The 17915-nt window shown below is 35.8% G+C and overlaps 2 protein-coding genes across 3 annotated transcripts in view; both read left to right on the forward strand.

Annotated features, from left to right (window-relative positions):
• LOC125673012 (uncharacterized) overlaps positions 1–17915 on the forward strand; it is a 1263960-nt gene that overhangs the window by 60353 nt on the left and 1185692 nt on the right. The window lies entirely within an intron of this gene.
• The window catches only part of LOC130052942 (uncharacterized), a 33452-nt gene that overhangs the window by 2323 nt on the left and 13214 nt on the right, over positions 1–17915 (forward strand). The window contains exons 2-4 of one of the 2 annotated variants that reach the window (XM_056159231.1): positions 2669–3193; positions 3532–3714; positions 3812–3868. In XM_056159231.1, the coding sequence (XP_056015206.1) occupies positions 2669–3193; positions 3532–3714; positions 3812–3868 (765 nt within the window). Of the gene's footprint in view, positions 1–2668; positions 3194–3531; positions 3772–3811; positions 3869–17915 lie in introns of both variants that reach the window. The other variant, XM_056159232.1, reaches the window with a different exon arrangement.

Consider the following 17915-nt stretch of genomic DNA (forward strand, 5'->3'; position numbering starts at 1 on the left):
ACACACATGTGTTCATACATATACACACACGTGATCGCGCGCACATTCCCACACACACACACACACATACAAACACACACACACAAAACAAATGAGAATAATACAATCCAGAATGCACGATATACGAAGTACCATATCATTGTATAAAATATTCAACTTGATACGACTGTGTACGCTGATAATTTCATTCTCTTATCTACATTGTTTAGTAACGACAATTGTTGTAGGTAAAGCTCTGATATAAATTCATTGAAAATAGAAAATTACGCTCGTTAGTGAAATAAAAAGGAAAACAATACCACACCCGTAGCCAGGGGGGGGGGGGGGGTTGGGGGGGGGTTGTCGTGGGGTTCGTACGAACCCCCTTTGAAAACTACTAAACACTATTAAAGTCGGCATTTTGTTTGAATTGTGACTATTAAAGTCGGGATTTTTTTTTTGAAAATCATGACAATTCATAGTAAAAAAAGGCATGATTCCAAAATTCAAATTAAGTGCCAGGAAATTGCTAGATTGCAGGATTTTGTACCAAATACCCTAGAGCTTCTGGGGGCCCAGACCCCCTGCCGTAGTGGCACCTCGCGGTGCGAGGTGATAGACTCGCGTTGCGAGTCTATGTACCCCCCCCCCCCTTTTGAAAAATGCTGCCTACGGGCCCGAATACTGTCCTTATTTTTTTGTTTATAATTGTCGAGAGATTAATATTTATTGTTGATGGCGACGCAAAAAGAAATCGCACTCTCGTCCACCCCCTACCCCGTCTGAAAGATTCTAAATATCAATACAAGAATAATGCTGTTGAAAAGAAAATGTTCAATTTCATTTTTACATGTATGTCCTCGTAATCGGAAATTCGGGGCGCGAATAGTTTTTGGTATGTCCGTCTGTTTGTCAGCAAATTAATAACATTCGCCATTACCTTAGAATGGATGTTGAGATTTCAAAAGCTGTTTATCTTTTAACATGGTTTTATTGTAAAATGTTAAACCAGATCTGAAACTGTGATATTCATTGTGATGACTGTTGTGGTGTAAATTGTATGTTGATCAGTGAAAGATAAAAAAAAAAAAAAAAGAGCATCGCGCTCAAAATCACACGGCCTCTCACCTCTGTCGGCGCGGGTTCAAACCCTGCTCGCGCGTCTAAGTGAGAAAGTCTTTCAGTTTACTTTCGGAAGGTCGGTGGTCTCTTGTCAGGTGAGTTGTATATGGGTTCTCTCTTCCACCAATAAAAACTGGGCGCCACCAGATAACTGAAAAATTGTTGAGTTTGGCGGAAAACATCAAATCAAAATTCTAAATTATAAAAACTTTGCATCGACTGCTTCGTGTTGACTAAGATTTACAGGTGCGATATCCCGCGTATGCCATTATTGTTACATCTAAAATGCGGAATACTCTTGATTAATTTCTAAATTAACTGCTTGGTCGATGTTTGTTGATTTTTGATATGTCATCAAAATATACACACTTAACTGATTATAACAAAATTTGTTTTTGTTGCAATTTGTTTGAGGTTAATTTTTATAACGACTGGTCTACTCTCACTAATTAACTATATTAATTTGAAACAAATGACCGCAAACATTTCAAAGTTCGTTCCAAGTGTTAATAAAAAATGAAAAAAAAAATATAGGGTCCCGTGCCTTTTATAGGCCATATTTGTACTTTTTACAACACATAGCAATCTGCAGTAAAGTACACCCTTCATTTCAAGCACACTCCTACCATGGTAATTTCCTCAGTCATTTCTCGATTTTTTGCGATAATTTTTCATCCTAACATTTAATTTGAACCTCTATAATATTTCTTTAAATTCCAAATAATTTCACTCTTGATATTAGCCAATCACGCAACACCTAGAAATTTTTACCTCCGCTCAATCCTGGGTAAACTGAGTCCGAGTTACGCATGCGGGGGTTTGGTACTCTCATTCCATATTTCTCATTATGCATCATCCAGGTATAATACGCTGGTCCATGTAGTAAAAGTAGATTTTGGCATTGCTAGTAGTACAGGAACACTCACATGCAGTACAAAAAGACAAAATCAGTGCATGGATTACGTGAATCGCCTCAATGAGTACACATCAGAGGTCACCTATAATAATTGACCATGGTCGCGTTATAGTTATTGTCAAAATTGTGACAATGAACGAGACAGTCATGTGACACTTTCAGATTTGCACAGTACTGTCAAGGCACCGCTATTATATAAACGTAATACACATATTGGGGAAATGTCATTCAAGTGAGTTTGCTGTATGTGGTTCCAGAAACATATTTAGAACAGATCTTTACATTGTTTATTAATTATTAGAATGTTTTAAAACATTTATGAAACACACCAATAAAAAATTATTTTCATTTTTTTTTTTTTTACTTTTGAAAAATTGTAAAACAGTAATAAAACGTTAATTTAAAACAGAACAGAAACATTGGTCACCTTCCTTAAACAATTTTATTTAAAACGTATGTAGATGTATTTAATATAGAATCTACTAAGCTTTACAGTTGTCCGTGTTATTATGATGAGGATACGTGTGATAAGTCGAATCTCTGAGTCTGGTGGAGCTTTAATATTTTTTGTTCTCCAGTCATGTTTTAATTAAAAGTATCATATGAAGAATATAAATAACCTTGTGTTACTGTGTCATACTACATTTTCAGATCAGTTCTCCTCCCTGTCTGATGAAGAGGTGTGCGTGTTATTCTGTTTTCTGTGCTCTGACTCCGGTATCCCCGACTTTACTGATACAGACTGTCTGTACATTCTTAAGAAGATACGAGAGGTGATATATGATGAGAACAGTGTAACAAGTGAGGAGGCACAGCGGACTCTGGATGGACTGAAGTCACGTGGATTTCTTTGGAATTGGGACGGAGTAGACATCACTGAGGACGTCAAGGACGAGACCATGTACCGTGTTATAGAACGTGGTATAGAACGTATAGAACGTATAGAACGTGTTATAGTACGTGGTGTTACACTGTTCCCCGTGTATCAGTTATCCAGTTATACTACAGCAGTGAGGTATCTGAGATCACGGAGATACACCAGGGAGTCTGGAGAGAAATGTGTCATTAGTGACCACCTGTACTGTGATTACTTACTCATACGCCGTCTACAGATGAACATACTGACCCACGTCACCATGGAGGACACGGCTATCTGTGATGAAGTGTCACGGATCTGTAAGTATGCAGTAAATGAACCGTTTGGTAATCTACACCCAGCAGTCTATATACAGTCATGTGAATTATACTTCCTTGTTATCAATGTTCATTGTAAATATGTTATTGATTGATTTCAGATGAATGAGATATAAATGATTACATTGTTCTGTAATATCGTCTTGCAGTATAAACAAAGAAATGTACATACAACATGTACAACCAGACACAACGGTGTACATTTATATGACGTCACGGGATTGATGTTAGGAGATATATTTTATTGTTATTATTCATTTCTAAAAATGTTGAATGTTGAATATGTGTAATTAATCAACACCTGTTTATATTTTATTCAGTGAACATCCCTCTAAATAAAGTACGCATGAGTGAGGGGGAACGAAGAGCGTTTTTAGAGGAATTACAGCAGACTGTGGAGTGTGAACAAATCAGAGGCGGATCACAAGACAGTGTACAACACGTCAAGTGGCTCTGGAGACTAAATCGTACAGCGAGACCTGACATCGTGAGATCCTGTATAGGTCCCCACCCACACTATGATATTTACATCATCAACAACACGGCTTACAGAAAACACAGTAAGTCAACAGTAATATTAATGTAAAGAGATCTGTATAGGTCCCCACCCACACTGTGATATTTACATCATCAACAACACGGCTTACAGAAAACACAGTAAGTCAACAGTAATATTAATGTAAAGAGATCTGTATAGGTCTCCACCCACACTGTGATATTTACATCATTAACAACACGGCTTACAGAAAACACTTAACATGTTCAGGACGATACCAAAACAACATAAACACTTAGATGCCTCTAGAAATGGGGGGGGGGGGGGGTGCTTAAAAAGCACTAGGGTAGTGTATAACATGTATCTCACCCATTGTAAAATAATCCTCCGCTTATCTCTCTCTCTCTCTCTCTCTCTCTCTCTCTCTCTCTCTCTCTCTCTCTCTCTCTCCTGAATATGTTCAAATCAGTAAAACAATTTTATCTTAAAATTATGCATCATAAGTTGATTGTTAGGTTAAAGGTTTTCACAGCGGTATACAAGGATCTTATCGTTTCGGCATTGACAGAGGTATTGCATGTAGCGAGCAACTTATGAAAAGAACACACAGGGTGTATAGCACCCCCCCCCCCCCCCATAACAAGACGTCTTTGACACACATGCATTTAGACATAATACAGTGTGTACTTATATGGAGATTGTTTATTGCCTTTATGAAAGAGGTATTAAGCTTCGGTAATACAGGGAGTATGTCATTAAACAACTATAACTGGTGGTGCTGAATTGTTGATAACTTCTACCACTTCATTTCTAATTTAACTATTGGTATCTTATTATTTATAATAATAATAATGACGTCGCGCACGGTACTGGTGTTACTTTCATACGCGCATCAGATAATGCTTTATACAATTTAGTTCGATCTAGTTCGTCAATACAACCTATAATTGGGTCAAATGCTGTCTGTCGTGTTTGGTACCGATTGTTAGGCCGTTCTTGGCACACTGATTTTGACTACGGATAACTCCGTTTACCTGATTAGGATATAAGGCTCACAGCGGGTGTGACCGGACGACAGGGGATGCTCACTCCTCCTAGACACCTGATCCCACCTCTGATGTGCCCAGGGGTCCGTGTTTGCCCAACTGTCTACTTTGTATTGCTTATAAGAGTTATGGGATTGCTCACTGTTCGTATATTCCCCTTTCATAGATCAATGGCAAGGAACATATATAATAATGACAATAGCTTATATAGAATATTATTTATACGCATTTCATAAACAATTACGGAGTTATATACACGCAGATGTCATCATTTTTCGATGTCCCACGTTACATAAAATACACCTACGCTTTATTTACAGATTGATACCATGATTGATTTTGTGCCAAATAACGGAAAAAATGGTATATGATTGTGACGTCCTTATTTAAATACGATAAATAATTACTTCAAACGTAACATAGCGACCTTGAAAATGACAAAGACAGCGGTGTCCCGTGTTTGTAGATAGACAATACAAGTCATCATGACCAGCAGGATGCCCAAATGCAAGGGGAAGTTGATTATCCCTGTTACATTAATAATTCACATATATCATGGAACACAGTGGATGCCAGTATTATATAATTCTGAGTATATCCATGAAGTAGATTAATTTTATCGATGTCCAATGAAATATCCTTATTCTACAAATGTCGCGCTTTTTAAACAATTCTACCATTTTATGTCGTCTTTTTAAGCATTATTCCAACATGAATATTTTAACAAATATAACTTACAGAAAGTACATAAAATTTACTATATAGAATATCCAACATTTCATTTTATCCCGCGTCCATTTAGGAAAACTAAAAAATAGATACTTAACGTCCGAATAAATGCCCCCATGCATGGTGGCTGATTTGTGCCACTTTACAATTTGTCGTCTTGTCGTCTTTTCGAGGCGAAAAGACGACAGAACGAAAAGAGGACAAAAATATATTTAGTGACTTTCGCCCCTAAATAACGAAGAGACGACAAAATGACAGAACGAAAATTCGAAAATATATGCGAAAAGACGACAAATAAACCCCGCAAATTAGCGACCTAATTTGTCCTCTTTTCGCTTGGCGCTTTGTCGCTTGTCGTCCTTTCGATGCGAAAAGATGAAAAAACGAAAAGACGACAAAACGATAATTACCGAGTTTTCGCCTCGAAATAACGAAAAGTTGACAAGACGACAAAATACAGATTTTCCCGTTATTTTGCTATCTGATTTGTTAGGAATTCAATATGAAATTTGCTGTGTTTTCGATAATTATTAATTACAAAAAGGAAACAGCTAAAGTTGAATTGTAGTTCTTTTGTACTTGTATTCTACTGAAGATTTTTTTTTTATTTTAAATGTCGTAGCAAGGACCCCCCCCCCCCCCTTCATTTTTCAAATAGTAGTTAAAAGAAGTAGATGTTTGAAGTGATGAATTAAAAAAAAGTGCAATGAACTACACCCACCCCACCCCTCATACGATGTATATGAGAGTAGTATAACCGGGCTCGATAGTCGGTTCAACTGATTGCAGTTTTGAGTGCAGGTTTTATAGACGGGTCAAATGAGTGCAGTTTGAGTGCATATATTTAAATAAGTGGAGTTTTGAGGGGTCAGTGGGGTCACGCTGGCCAGATGGGGAGGTCAATCTGAGCAGATACCGTGTGAACGTTCGCTTTGGCTTTTGATTTACTGAAAGTCGCATTGGACTTCGTGTGTGTATGACCTATACAAGTCCAGATATTTCCCCCAGTTATATAATGAAAGAAGAACAATTGTTTAAAGTTTACAGATTTTATTAAATGAAAAATGAGTTTACACAACAATTGAACACAATTTTTAAAGTCCCCAGAATGGGGTAGTTTTGTTTTGATTTTTCGGATACATGGCTATTTTCTGAAAATCGCTTTCACTTTGTTTGTAAACAATGAGCTCCGCTATTCGGCAGTTTTGGTACCATGCAAAAAGTTTATGCATATTTTCACTATATTGTGTGGTTTGAGTCAGATCTTTCTGCATTAGGACGTTATTTTGTATTGAATTTAGGCCTATGTTCGGCGCTTACGGCCTTTGAGCAGGGAGGCATCTTTATCGTGCCACGGGATCTAGGATTTTGCGACCTGACCTAGGATTTTGCGATCTCATCCGAAAGACCGCCCCATTTAATCGCCTCTTACGACAAGCAAGGGGTAGTGAGGACTTATTCTAATCCGGATCCCATATAGATTTACGCTATATATATATACATGTATATATATATATATATATATATATATATATATATATATATATAAAATTCATTTTTACTCTGGACATAAACTCTATTATGGATATAGCAGAACACTTTTATAGTTATAAAAACAACTAAATAGGCCTATATCTCTGTGCCCTTCCCACCATATGAAATCACAACGAAAAAGTATGTCACGACGTACAGGTTCTTACAGTTATTTGAAAATTCTTCGCTCAAATCATGTCCATGTCCCTTTAAATCGCAAGTACATAGTGAGCGAACATAGCAAAACCTTCTCTCTCTCTTTCTCTCTCTCACTCCCTGTGTGCATATACATGTGTGTGTGAGTGGGTGGGTGGGTGAGTGTGTGTGCGGCGGTCAATTGTCAAATGACCTCGGTGCAAGGTGTTCATTGCAGGATCCTCCAGAAAAGGACGTCATCTGCAAGATTGCCAATATCGCCGGTTAATTTATATGGAAGACGCCAGTTAATATATATGGCGGCCGCCAGATAATAAGTGGCGGCCGCCAATTAAATTAAGTGGCGGCCGCCAGTTAAATAGATATTAATTCTATACTCTGGCACCTATCGGCTTCCGTAATAAATACATACAACGCGCACAGTATGTCATGACAATCCGTGAGGTACAAAGTGGTGCAAAATTCATCTGATGTTTGGGCTTTTTGGGGGGAGGGGGGGTCGGTTCAGTGTTATACTATATCTGCAATGGCTACAAAACTATTTCGTTGTTTGGTGGACACAAATTCACTTTCATTTTTTAAAACACAATACAAAACAAAAACAGTTTGTGTAGCTAAGATAGGGATTATCTAATTAAAATTAGATGTTAGATCCGCTCGCGTACTCACATACATAACTCACATAATTTTAATTAGATTGTACGAGTACGCGAGCGGAGATAAGGATTAATATACATGTACATTTCCCGCAGGGCACTTTTTACTTGCATTAGTCCTAGAAGAAATTAAAAATATGTTACTCATTAAAATTATGTTTAAATAATATAATTAAGGTGCCTGAAAGATAATTTGCTATATGTGTTACTCGTATTACGATATGTATTTTAATTAATAAGGATTGAAATAGATATAGGTCTACACATAGACCCCCCCCCAAAAAAAAAAAGAGAGGGGGACTTCATGAAAACATTGACAAACACATAAAAATATGGATTTTGGTATCATTGGAGAGGGTTGAATACATGCATCCAATATATCACTTACAATTACATTTCATCTATCTTTCTCTACTACTATAAAATGCAGTCCGGGGGAGGGGGTTTACACAAAGCGAATACACAACATATAGATATATACATATACACAAATATAATATCGAGACTCGCAGTATTGAGCATTCCGTCAAAAAAAAAATTTTCTCCATTCAAGATAAATATGCGATGTATGTATATTGATTGATTGAAAATTGTTTAAAGTCCCTCTCAAGAATATTTCACACATATGGAGGGGTTACCATTGCGGGTGAAGGGCTGCAAAATGTATAGGCCTATGTTCGGCGTTTACAGCCTTTAAGGAGGGAGGGATCTTTATCGTGCCACGCCTCCTGTGGCACGGGACCTCGGTTTTTGCGGTCTCATCCGAAGGACCGCCCCATTTAGTCACCTCTTACGACAAGCAAGGGGCATACTAGGGACCTATTCTAACCCGGATCGCCACGGGACACGATGTATGTTTGTATATACTTGCATAATGAGAAAATGCAGTTTATATTTCAATAGTTTTATTTTTTCATGGGGGAGGGGGTGGGGGGTAGCAAGGCTCAAGTTTTATTTCTCTTGTATAAGCTATCGAATGGTTTTTGTATTTTACAACTTATTAGAGGGTTTCGTTGGGCAAAAGTGGATACAATGACACTGAGCTGCGTCAACCAAGTGTTGGGTTGTACAAGCTTCGTATCGCTCCGAACACATTGACGTTATATTTTTTTGGAGGGGTGTGTGTGGAGAAATCTGGGTCTGATAGTGGTGTGTGTGAGTGTGTGTGCATATGTGTAGGATAGACGGTCTTTTTGAGGCATGGTACATTTTTGAGAAAGAAAGGGAGGGGGGGGAGCATTTTTACTTTAAAAGTTTTTCATGTTTTGTTTGTTTATTTTACGTCCTTTCGAGAACTTTTCACTCAAATTGAGAGGTCATCAGCTGTATATGAAGTACCACATATAAACCTTTTGCTTAGCACTCAAGGCTACAACATTGGGTTTTTAACGTGCCAACGTCTGTTGTGACACACGACCTCCCATTTTAAGGTCATGAAAACCTGAAGATATCGAATAGTGATCAATTTGCATAATTTCTATAAAGAATACAAAATGAAGAGTAGGGCAAACACGGACCCCTGGACACACTCGTGGTGGCATCAGCTGCCTATCTGAAAGACCCGTGATTCTCACTTTTGTGGAAGAGCACATGTAGGCCTATCTCTACGTCTCAGTTTCGATGTGGCCATGGCATGAGCGGGGTTCGAACTCACTATACCTCCCGGTTATGGGGCGAATGCTCTACCACTGATCTCCGTAACCGTTTATTAATTATTTCCCCTTCGAATTTGTGTCTAGTTTCTCAGATACAATTCATTTTTTTCCTGAGTATACCCACATGTATGAAATGACATTTTGCTCCAAATACCACACATATAATATTGAAAATATACATTTATGATGTTTTATCATCAAGGTTCATGGAATATTGCATATACCAATTAAAAACAAATACCGATGAATTCCATTGTGTTCCGATTCGTGAAGAATTACATTGGTGATAACCCAAACTTTGCATAAAATTCAGTGATTTGAATTTGAGCCACCTTTAATGTCGTCATTTTTTCCCGAATGCACGCAAGACTCTGACAAATATAAACATAATTTTTCTTAAAATCCGCCACAATAAAGGAAGTTGGAGACAGAAATAAGAAATCGCTCTTACCGGTATATAAATCTTTCTTTGATTTAATCTATTGAAATCAGTACAAAAACCATTAATTTCGCATTTAGTAAAAATTAATACTTCTATGTGTTATACAATTTTTATTTTCCTACTCAAAACATCGCTTGGGGATAACTCTTGTACATTACGTCAAAATTAACTTCAAAGTTGGTGACGTCGTCAGTTTAATAGAGTTTTATTACAGCTGCTATGGAAGATAAAGAATAACAATGGCCATTTTCATAAATGGCACATTCTCAAATACCAGATTTAGTATTTCGGTGAATTTTCTTGACAGGGCAGATTTTGGCTAAAACCGTACCTTGTTCTTTGCAGTGATGAAAGTGATACGGTTTCGTAGAAACCAATGCGGTAAGGTTAGTGCATCCCCCCACCAAAAAACAAAACAACGATGACAACACACAGCTCACTACGAAAGCCTATTAGTATCATACAAAATAAATTTGCATTCCCCTATCTTGTAATTACCAGAAAAGATCTCGTAATTACGAGATAATTATTTCGAAATTACGAGAAAAATATGTAAATATTGGTCACATGCTAGTTTTCTTTATACGAACTCTCCTCTCCTCATTCCGTCAGTGTGTTTTGGACTCTGTTTTAAATCTAAGAAATCACATTCCATTCAAAGCATGCCAAGTAGACCAATAACATTTTTAGAAAGTTAACTTACCGACCGAAAGTTTATTCATGCATTCATAGTACAAGAGAAAGAAAACGACGATTTATTATTGTAGGTTTCTGCACTATTAATTAATTAAATCAATTAAATCTTAGGATGATATCAGCTAATGATAAAGTTAAACTATCATAATGCTTAAAGTAAATGTGTATCAATTTGAAAGTTCAAGATTCTTGTAATTTTACCGTTAAGTACACACTATGATGGTGCATATTGTCGGACACATATTATCCTCGGCGACGATATGCACGTACCCTCTCGGTACATATTGTCCGTTGGTGCATATATTATACATATTGTCGCTGACGATAATATGCGCTGAGACAAGGCATATTTTTTGCATCACGGTACATACTGTCGTCGGAGACAATAAACATTGGAATATATTGTCGCCGACCGCGATAGGTGGGAAAGGGGGGGGGGGGTAAGATAACTATATGTATCTATGTAGAGAATATTTAGCTGTAGTTAAATGCTTAATTGTTTAATGCGAATGAATATTTGGAATGCTTGTACGATTCCAATACCATAATCAATGCAGGCCGCGATAACCATTTTGTTAATCTCATTAAATGATTACACATTTGACTTGTTTCATTTTATATATTGATAAATTTCAATTTAAAATATCTATAATATGAAAATATCATTATTTTAACAAACCACTATCTAGCGCTTTAAAGGACACATCGCATGTTTTTAAACTTTTAAATTTTTTCTGCAAAATTAATTCATTTCATGCCTAAAACTACTTTACATGTGTTTTAAATGCAACAGTTTGCGTAGTTTTCGAGTTTGAAAGTGATGAAATTCAAATCTTGCGATATGCATATTTTCTTCGATATTTTACGCGCCATTATCTGTGACGTCATATGCGACCTCGAGCGAGAAGATTTGAAAACAGTTGTTAGCCATTTCATAAACAGATTAGATTTAATTGACAAACAAACAATTATCCCATTAACGGCTTGTAAATAACACTGCATTAGGGTGTTTTGTGCCGTTTAAGGGTTATTTGCTGTCAGTAGAGAGGCTTTGGACTGTATTTTTTTTTCAATTTTCGAAGGAAGGTATGAGGGACAAGACGTGAATATTTTTTGTCGGCACAACGACTTTGCCATAAAAAAACCCAGTAGAATTTGTCCCTGTACTTTTTTAAACAAAGACGTAGATAAACTGCGAGAAAATAGTTCTATCGAAGCTACGCACTGTTACATATAGGCCTACGGCTTATGCTTTCCGTTCTTCTCTCAAATTCAATACACACTCGAACCAACTGACCTTCACCTTATAACAACATATAGGCAGAACTTCGCGTTCGCTAGCAGTGTCTACCAACTGGTAGTTTTAAAAAAGAAATTTGAAGATAAAAGATAATTGAACTTTCAATTATAAATAATAAAATATGATATTTCCCAACTTTGAATTGAATTATAATGCTTTCATTTTTTTTTAAGGAATGCGTGTACGTCTTTACAACAACAGCACGCCGCCCTCCCACTTCCTAAGTAACAACGTGTAGATAACAAAAAAATAATGATTAATAAAATTGATTGAATAAAATAATTGAAAAGTATTGGGATTTTCATCATAAGTTTGATCATTTTTATTATTTTTTTCTTTCTTTTCGAAATGCACCCGTGACAGTAGGCCTAGTTGTCAATGATACATAACCGTATCATAATTTAGGTCTATCTTAACTTCTCCAAAAATAAATTTAATAATAATTGCACTGTTTATTTTCAAAGAGCAACAAAGCTAATTACAGTTGTTTACAGAAATGACATTACCATATAGTGTTTAGACAGTGCTCCCATGTAAACATTATTTACTCGCAGATTGCATACTCGCTTTCCTCGCTACATTTGGGTCGCTATTTGTATGCACTGGTGGCTAAAAGATATAAGACTCGGGAAATTTGTCAACATCGAAATAAATGCTATCCATGGTAAATAAATTAGGCCCCTAAAACCCGAGGTTTTAAAAATATCTAACACTACTTTTACAACAAGTTGATCGACGAAGGTCGCATATGACGTCACTGTACCACGTGACTACCTATCTAATTAACTAGGCTTTTTGAAATCGGGGCTTAGATTTAAGTCCGTATTGTGGCTAATTATCGCAATACGTCAGCGAACGAATTATTACAATTAATTTCTATAAGCATAAGGAAGACAAAATGCATATAATTTTGTATACTTTGAAAACACGATATGTGTCCTTTAAGTGTATGCATCTTTTGTTTTTACTTCCTTAGTAATATGCATATACAGGGACTAGTGTCATCTCTCTCTCTCTCTCTCTCTCTCTCTCTCTCTCTCTCTCTCTCTCTCTCTCTCTCACGCGTACTCAATATATTAAGTAACCAGTACGAAATTATTTGATCATTAAAGATATATCATTGATTGATCAATAAAAAAGAAAAATATTGCATACCTTTGAGTATATATATAATCTAGATTTGTAAAGATATAATAGATAAATAAAAATCCAAACTTAGTTCAAGAAGTCTCATTCCTGCATGTAGATCAGTACCTGTTGCTACATGTACATCTAATAATGGTGAGGGTTTGTGTCGGTACATATATAAGTAGTCATGTAACAACTCTATCTACATATATATACAGGTTTCACACCTCCAGTTTACACTCCTTTGAATTGGAGATCAAACCTCCGTAATCAAACAAAAAATAAACTCCTGTTGATCTGACAAATTTTGAAAACACAAAAATAGACGTACAGATATTCCGGTTCTAATGATATTAGTCTTTGATAATTGTATAACCCGATGAAAGAAATAAAACCCACAAGAAATGTGCGTAAATATATGCATTTCATGTTTCTAAAAGTGTGATTATGACCGCAACTAAACTTACGCGGACTGGTACGTAAATGATAACTCGGAACGAAAATTATAGTTTCCTAAATCATTCGACACCGGACGACAATATGTAGCGTCACACACACTTTGAATGAGCAATCTCTACCCAGAGTTGTCGTTCCTTACTCTCACTTGCACCTCTGTCAACGTCTCAAGGGTTTTACAAGATTTTTGTAAAATGGCACGTATCATGACGTATGGTCAAATAACGTATGGTTTTGACTTCAGTTACAAAAATATACGTAAATAAATAAATATTGAGCAGATATCAAGTCTTTTTGTGACACAAGAAGCATTGATTTGGATTGAAACGTGGATATTGGGTAGTTCTATTGCACCAAGTCTATACATAGGTACATGAAGAATATATAGTAATGGTAGAAAATCTACAAATAGTTGCTTTTTCTATATTTTTCCGATATCTTATAAAATAGTTCTTAGTTTTAGTAGCCTTAAAAAAGTGGATTTACATGTGGAATAACATTGCTTATTTTGAGACTTTAACAGAGGTGTAAGTGAGTGTAAGGAACGGTAACTCTGGGTAGAGATTGTTTGAATGAGATCATTTCGATTTCCTGACCAATCAACAAAGAGAGAAATACAGTACCAACCAGATCCAACCTGACAGAAAGCAGTCCCAGAGCAATCCTGGGGACTGCTTTCTGGGACTGCTGAGCAGTCCCAGAGCCGTTCCGCACCAGTCCCAAGGCAGTCCCGCACCAGTCGCAGAGCCGTCCCGCACCTGTCCCAAGTTCCAGTAAACAAACCGAAAAGCAGTCCCAGCAGTCCCAGTAGGCGGGGTTAGAATAACTAGGAGAGGAGCAAAGCTGACAGTGAGATTATCCATAAACATTGTCGATAATGGCTGGAGAGCGTCAATACGGTAGTCGAAATCGAAGATAAATGGCTTACAATGTAATTTGAGAGAAAGACAATACATTATACATGAAAACAACACATATTCAAAATACCGGTGTGACACTTTTTCATGAATTTATAACAAAATGATAGTTTATGAATACGAGTGAAAAAAAAAGATACATGCAGAGTTTAGAAGTCTGATAACCACAGTTTCACAAAATAATATCAATTGACGTCCCAGGCAATTTTGTTGTTATTCATTATTTATTTTTTAAATATTTAATACATGTGACGTGTATCTTGGGTTCTGAAAATTATGTAGCATAACTATATTTATTTCTTTACTGGGTTATTGAAATAAATGTGTTTCAAGTCGCCTAAATGATTTTTTCACTTATCATCTATTCCAAACTAGCAAAAGCAACTTTCCACTTACGTGTACACGTATTTTTGATTTGTAAATGTATTGATTGGCTAGATATGGGCTACTTATTGTCAGCATTGTAAAATTGTTTAATTTCACTACAGCATATAGACAGATTTAAATAATTATGAAGATTCCAATCAAAGTGTATATGCACATGTTGTTTTAACCTGAAATCGAAGGTAGAGTGTTTGTAAAGTGCATGTTCCCGAATAGGCATTCCTTGTCTGAATACAAGATCATTATTTTCTCTGTTTATGGATTCGAGTATTTGGAATTATTCAGTCCATTATCTTTCATCAAAATTATCAGCCGCCGAATATAGGGAGATATTCTTGTTATTTTATTTCCATCCATTATTTTCTCAAGTTGTCTGGTGAAAGTGGGTCAGTAAGCGGTGAAAAAAAATACTGAAGTGATTTGCGTATATTCTGAATACACAGTGGCGGGGCTTTCTTGTCATAACATCACGTGATTCATTCACGCTTGGCTGAACAAAGCAGTCCCGGGGACTGCTTTCTGGGATTGCCTGGGTGTCAGGTTGGTATTGTAGTGTCAAACGTTTCCAAAAGATTATCCATAAGTTGTACAACTCGGCTTTATATCAATATATTCTCGTAATTACGAGAACATTTTCTCGTAATTAAAAGATTTTTTTCTCGTAATTACGATATCTTTTCTCGTAATAACGAGATCTTTTCTCGTAATTACGAGATGATTATCGAGTTAATGGAATGTGATTTTTTTTTTGTACATGATACTAATAGCCTTTCGTAGATCACCCAGGTCTATGCTAAAAATTTCCCAGTTTTATATCTATGTTTGGAATAATGTGCAGGTTTTGTGTAGGGGGTGGGGGTCTTAGACCTCAAGGATGGTGAAAGAGGAATATTTTGAGCAAATTTGCAGTAACCTAAGTAAAACGGTTTCTTATAGACATACTGATAAATAAAATACAGGCATTCTTATAGACACAACACAGACAAATATACTGATAGACAAACAACATACATACTGATAGACAAATCACAGACATACTGATAGACAAAACACAGATATACTGATAGACAAAACACAGACATTCTGATAGACAAAACACAGACATACTGATAGATAAAACACAGACATTCTGATAGACAAAACACAGACATACTGATAGATAAAACACAGACACTCTGATAGACAAAACACAGACATACTGATAGATAAAACACATACATACTGATAGACAAAACACAGACATACTGATAGAGAAAACACAGACATACTGATAGACAAAACACAGACATATTGATAGATAAAACACAGACATACTGATAGACAAAACACAGACATACTGATGGACTAAACACAGAAAAACTTACTGCTAGAAAAACACAGACATATTGATAGAAAAAACAGTCATACTATTACACAAAACACACACATATTGATAGAGAAAACACATACATACTGATAAACAGAACACACATACTGATAGACAAATTACAAGCATACTGATAGACAAAACATATTTATACTGATAGAGAAAACACAGACAGACTGATAGACAAAATACAGACAGACTGATAGACAAATTAACAAGCATACTGATAGACAAAACATATTTATACTGATAGAGAAAACACAGACATACTGATAGACAAAACACATATACATACTGATAGACAACATACATATTGATAGACAACACACAAATATACTGATAGACAAAACATAGACATAGTGATAAACAAACGACATATATATTGATTGATGAAACACAGATACTGATAGGCAAAACACAGACATACTGATAGACAACACACATACAGACAGATAGACAACACAAAGATATATTAATAGACAAAACACAGACATACTGGTAAAAAATTCTCAGATATACTGAAAAAGAAAACCAGATACTATTACACAAACCACAGACATACTGATAGACAAAACACAGACAGACTGATAAACAAAACACAGACATACTGATAGACAAAACATAGACAAACTGATAGACAAAATACATACATACTGAAAGACAAAACACAGACATGCTGATAAACAAAACTCAGACATACTAATATACAAAACATAGACAGATTGATAGCCAAACACTGACATACTGATAAACAAAATACATACATACTGATAGACTGATAGAGAAAATCAGACATATTGATACACAAAACGGACATACTGATAAATAAAAAACAGGCATGCTTATCGACACAACACAGTCATATATACTGATAGACAAACCACAGACAAACTGATAGACAAACCACATACATACTGATATACAAATCACATACATACTTATAGACAAAATACAGATAGACTGATATACAAAACACATACATACTGATAGACAAAACACATACATACTTATAGACAAAAGACATACATACTTATAGACAAAATACAGATAGACTGATAGACAAAACATATTTATACTGATAGATAAAACACAGACATACTGATAGACATAATACATATATACTGATGCACAAAACACAAACACACTGATAGACAGAACACAAACAAAATGATACACAAAACACTGACATACTGATAGACAAAACAGAAAGATACTGATAGAAAATATACATACATACTGATCAACAAAACAGAGACATACTGATAGACAAAACAGAGACATACTGATAGACAAAACAAAGATATGCTGACAGGCAAAGCACAGACAGTCTGTTAGACAACAAAAATATATACTGATAGACAAAACACAGACAGACTTACTGATAAATAAAGCACAGACATACTGATAGACAAACCATATACACACTGATAGACAAACCATATACATACTGATAGAAAAAGACAGACATATTGATAGACAAAACACAGCCATACATACTGATATACAAATCACAAATATACTGATATACAAAGTACATACATACTATTAGAACAAAAAACATATACAGATTCATAGATAAAACACAGACACACTGATAGACAAACCACAGACACACTGATAGACAAAACACAAAATACTTATATACAAAACACAGACATACTGATAGACAAGACAGACAGACATATTGATATACAAAACACAGACATACTGATAGACAAAAGACAGACAGATATACTGATAGACA

This window comes from Ostrea edulis, chromosome 3 (genome assembly GCF_947568905.1).
Source record: "Ostrea edulis chromosome 3, xbOstEdul1.1, whole genome shotgun sequence".
NCBI lineage: Eukaryota > Metazoa > Mollusca > Bivalvia > Ostreida > Ostreidae > Ostrea > Ostrea edulis.